We start from the raw sequence: 5,349 nt of genomic DNA, 5'->3' as shown, positions 1-5,349 counted from the left end.
TACGCCATCACATACATTGAACTAGAATCTAGCACGTATCTAATAAGAATAAGATAACTAGAAGGTCTCTTTCTGTAGAGAATCTAGTGAGTCTTCAAATAGTTCTAGTGAAGAAGAAAAGTACCAGTTGTATAAGTCATCCTCTGGCCATGATATTGATTAGTGGTTAGCCATCAGAAATGACTGAGTGAGCATGACTTGTCAAGATCTTTGTAAATAGTTTCTAAAAAAAAAAAAAAAAAAAGTCTTTGTATTTTGTATATAAGACATCACAATAGTGGTTAGCCATCAGAAACGATTGAGCGAGCGCATGGTACTCTACAAAACTCTAAAAGAAAAAGAGACACTTGGTTTGCTAAGAAAGGTACGCAATTCTTAATTTATTCATAATCATGATTGTGTGGTATAACAATCATTGAATGGAAGAAAAAAAATATTTATTTTCTATTGCTTCTGCAAACCATCAGTGGTATCATGCTGACATGAATATGTGTGTCGTAATATATGAGATATATGATCTGCTATCATGTTCAGTCCTCTATTTTTACTTCGGTGTCAATTTGTGTTTTAGTAAATCCTGATTCAGAGGCACTGCGATTATTTTTATATGAGTTTGTTTTAAATATTCATATCATATGTGATTGGATATGTGTGCTATCAATCCTTTTAGTATTGTGGGCTAGATCTGTTTCGGTACGTGTTTCTTTTCTGCTAGATTTCATAGCGGGGTGCCAATGGGTCTTTACTCTTTCGTTTGATTTCCACATGACGTGATTGTTAAAGTGATGATTCTGTGTTGATACAAAATTATTAACTTTATAACAAAAAATTATTATAATATGATAACAATACACACACTTGTAAAAAAACCTTGTATATTTCCTAATTATTAAATTATATAAAGTTCTATTATATTTATATTGCACATACAAATATCCACACTCATCATAATTTACACAAATAACATTATAACATAAAGTAATGTACACAATCAATATTAGACACACTCACACACATATAATATAAATTTACAAAAAAAGAATTACACTTACAATTCACAAACACTTACTCTTTACTCTTAGAGTTGAAAATACTTGTAATAAGGGTGTGCAAGATTGAAGTTAGGGGGTTCATTTAAACCCCCTAAATCGGTTGTAGCGCCGCCCCTAATTGTAACATAGGTTATTGTACTACACTCTTATATAATAAAGATGTAGCCCTTAAGGGTTTTCCCCGTGGACGTAGGTTGACAAGGCTGAATCACGTAACCTTCGTGTTCTTGGTGTTCCTAAATTTTGTTTGGATCTATGTTAACTCATGTAGTATAGTTTTTGGTGTTTGATGTGCCAAATACTAAAAATTCAACATTTGGCACACCTGATGCTAGTACTCTATTTAGCTCAACTTATCACCCAATAAGAGAGATGAAAGAGACAGGATTCAAATTCTGTCTATGAAAAAAATAATTAGTCTTTTGTTACAATGATAAAGAGCAATATTATGAAGCATATGTTATAGATTGAAATTATATATATATATATATATATCACTAATATATTGTAGGCCGACAACGCTGAATCACATAACCCTCTTACTGTAGCCCTTAAGGTTTTTCTCTTAGTCTTTTCAAATAATAACCCATTCAATCACAAAAACCAAAGTAACTCTACCTCAATGGATAACATATATGTAACCTACTTGCTTCTCCCCCTACTTGCAATTTCGCAGGAGCACCTCCCCCATCTAAAGCTCAATCTATAACATCCAGCTAGCTAGCAGTGGCATGGCGGACAGCAATACTTCAAATAATTCCATTATTGTTCGGCGATCAGCAAATTACCAACCTCCCATTTGGGGCTATGATTACATCCAGTCATTGAGAAACAAATATGTGGTATCATTTTTTTTATTGTTTTCAATTGCTATATCATTTTACTAGTGCTTCTTCTGACTATATATTACTTGGAAACTGACTGGCCCCTATGATAAAATTGTGATGTAGGGAGAAACTTGCACTGGACAAAGTAATATGTTGAAGGAACATGTGAGGATGATGCTTTCCAAAGTGGTGGATCCTTTAGAGCAACTCGAGCTAATAGATATCTTGCAAAGACTTGTATTATCTCATCACTTCGATGGAGAGATAAAGAGAATATTGGAAGATCTATACAACAATGATCAAAGTGGTGATACGTGGAGGAAGGAGAATTTATATTCCACAGCTCTTAAATTTAGGCTCCTAAGACAGTATGGATATAACATCTCTCAAGGTAATTTACAAACACAAAAAAAAAAAAAAGAACACATCGGGCTATTTAAACGGAATAAATTCATCTCCAATTCACCTAAAATGGAAAGAGTACATTTAGGTAAAGAGTTTATTTCTTGGATTTGATAGTGTACATAATACCATAATATAGTTAATAATTATTGCGTTGGTCATTGCAGGAGTTTTCAATATTTTCAAGGATGAGAGAGGGAAATTCAAGGCATGCCTTTTTGAGGAAACGAAGGGTATACTATCCTTGTATGAAGCATCATTCCTTTTGACAGAAAGTGAGAATATGTTGGAGGAATTGAGAAATTTCGCAACCAAGCACCTCCAAGAATATGTCAAGCATAACAGAGATAAAACTCTTTTTGCTATGGTGACTTATGCCTTGGAGCTTCCATTGCATTGGAGAATAATAAAGTTTGAAACAAGGTGGTTTATTGATATATATAGGAGTAGAGAAGACATGAACCCTATCTTACTTAAGCTTGCAGAAATGGATTTCAACATGGTGCAAGCAGTCCACCAAGAAGATCTAAAACAAGTGTCAAGGTTAAAAAAGCTTATTATTTCTCACATTAAGTTGAGCTTCATCTGACATATAATCAATACGTTAATTACTTAGTTATTGACAACCCTTAAGGGCTATATAGATTCTCTATTGAACTATTGAAGTGTACCATGATGAATGCTAAAATTAAAATCAAATCTCATGGCAACATAAAACAAATAATCAAGTTTATTATAGCCTAAATTTTAATTTTAGAAAATTGATATTTTTCTTGTTTTGTCCATAAAAAGGTGGTGGAAGAACACTAAGCTTGGAGAAAATTTGATATTTGCAAGGGATAGGCTAATGGAGATTTTCTTCTGGTCAGTGGGTATGATAGATCAACCTCAGTTTGGGTGTTGTAGGGTAAATTTAACAAAGTTGGGTTCACTGTTAACAATAGTAGATGACCTTTATGACATATATGGAACTTTGGATGAACTCAAGCTCTTCACAGATGCCATTGAGAGGTTTGTATAAATCACATTAGTGCATTACGCCTCATCCCCTTTGACATAAAAACTAAAAAATTGCTCTTTCATTTTTTGTATGACTCTAGATGGGACATCAATGCAATGGATCAACTTCCAGATTATATGAAGATATGTTTCCTCACTATCTACAACTTTGTTAATGAAATGGCTTTTGATCCCCTTAACGAACAAGGATTCCACATCATTCGGCACTTGAAAAAAGCGGTATTGGCATGAATAGAGCTTTTGAATCTATCATTGTTTATTGTTAACATTTTCTCTTAAATACATGAAAATTTTAATTCCTCTAATTCATGGTCCATTATAATTGTTTCAGTGGGCAGATTTATGTAGATCTGATTTGTTGGAGGCAAAGTGGTACTACAGTGGATATATACCAAGCCTTGAAGAATACCTTGAGAATGCATGGATTACAATAACAACACCGGTTATACTAATGCATGCTTACTTTATGGTCACCAATCCAATAACGAAGGAAGCCTTGGATTGCTTGGAAGAGTACCCCAAAATATTCTATTGGTCATCAATGATTCTACGACTTACAGATGATCTTGGAACATCTGCAGTATGCTAATCACACTATCCTAATAGTTTCATTAAAAATGCTTTCAACTACTTCACACAAGCATAGCCTAACAATGTTTTCTTTTTCTTTTTTTTCTTTTTTTCTTTGGAAACTTAGAATGAATTAAAAAGAGGTGACGTTCCAAAATCAATCCAATGTTACATGAATGAAACTGGTGCTAGTGAAAAAGACGCTCGTGAGTATGTGAAGTCTTTGATTAGTACAGCATGGAATAAGTTAAACGAAGAGAGAGTTGCGAGTTCTCCATTCTGTCAAACATTTATTGAAATTGCAATGAACCTTGCAAGGATGGGTCATTTCATGTACCAATATGGAGATGGGTTGGGTGATGCAGACCGAAAAACTAAAGATACTGTATTATCGTTACTTATTCAGCCCATTCCTCACTCCAGGATGTCTTCTAGCAATTCAAATACTACAGCAAACTTGAACATCAATTAAGTGAAGACCTTAAACCATGATTTATGAGTATGGATTTTGGTTTTGGGGGAGTTATCTTATTTGATAAGTGGGTTAGGGCATTGTACAACGGGTGGCCAATTAAGCTTTTTCTATGGACCCCCAAAATAAAGTAGGAATTTGGTTTTCTAACATGTTGCGGTTAATAAATCCTTCTATTTTAGTTTATTTGGGTTATTTGAGTGTTTAGTTGGTTAATAAATCCTTTATTTTAGTTTATTTGGGCTATTTGAGTGTTTTGTTGGTTTATTATCTTTGTGGATATTGTGAAATTAAGTAGTTAAATTATTATGTTATCTTTTGGAAAACGTTGGTCTTAAAATATGGAGGCAAAAATATGAAGTGTTGGCTTTTAAAGTTTTAAGATAGAGGTTGAAAATTCTATTATTGCATTGAAATATCTTTGACAGGGTTATTAATGAAAAGTACTACATCTACGATACTTTCACAACAAATCTTAAATGGCAAGTTGTTACTAGTTGTTATGGGTGGACAAAAAAAGTAATTTCAATTGTGGATTCAAATTAAAACGAATAACAACTTACCATCTATGATTTGTTGTGAAAATATTGTGGATGTAGCACTTCTCATAATGAGTTAAACTGATTTACCTATAGAAACTCCAATTTGTACCCATTAATCCTCTGACCTCGTTGATAAAATGTTATCCCATTTTCGAAATGGAAAAATCACACATGGTGAACCTAAAATAACCATGAGTCAGATTTAACTAAAAAGGCAAAAAAAAAGTTGGTTTCAATGATAGATGAATGTGCATGCATAAAAACAGATATTCCATCTAGATGGTATGAATGATTTCCAGACCAGGCCCCTTTCCACAAAGGTCTTAGCCTTTACATTTTTATTCCATCCAGAAGGTATGAATTTGTCAATTTTCAACCTTTCACTGTATGTACTTGTGCTTGTACATGTGGATCTAAGGCTTCTCAATTGGATGCACAGCATAAAGAGCAAGTTTTTTGTTTTT

General features: G+C 33.3%; 1 protein-coding gene across 1 annotated transcript; it reads left to right on the top strand.

Annotated features, from left to right (window-relative positions):
• Positions 1-258: 258 nt before the first annotated feature.
• On the top strand, positions 259-4,594 carry LOC115963236 (myrcene synthase, chloroplastic-like). The gene is made up of 8 exons (XM_031082171.1): positions 259-364; positions 1,729-1,894; positions 2,003-2,270; positions 2,449-2,824; positions 3,074-3,292; positions 3,382-3,520; positions 3,633-3,881; positions 3,999-4,594. The coding sequence occupies exons 2-8, from the start codon at positions 1,784-1,786 to the stop codon at positions 4,341-4,343; spliced, it is 1,707 nt and encodes a 568-aa protein (XP_030938031.1). The 5' UTR covers positions 259-364; positions 1,729-1,783; the 3' UTR covers positions 4,344-4,594.
• The last annotated feature ends 755 nt before the right edge of the window (positions 4,595-5,349 follow it).

The sequence above is a fragment of the Quercus lobata genome, chromosome 10 (genome assembly GCF_001633185.2).
Source record: "Quercus lobata isolate SW786 chromosome 10, ValleyOak3.0 Primary Assembly, whole genome shotgun sequence".
In the NCBI taxonomy this organism is placed as follows: domain Eukaryota; kingdom Viridiplantae; phylum Streptophyta; class Magnoliopsida; order Fagales; family Fagaceae; genus Quercus; species Quercus lobata.
This window is presented reverse-complemented; position numbering and strand designations above follow the sequence as displayed.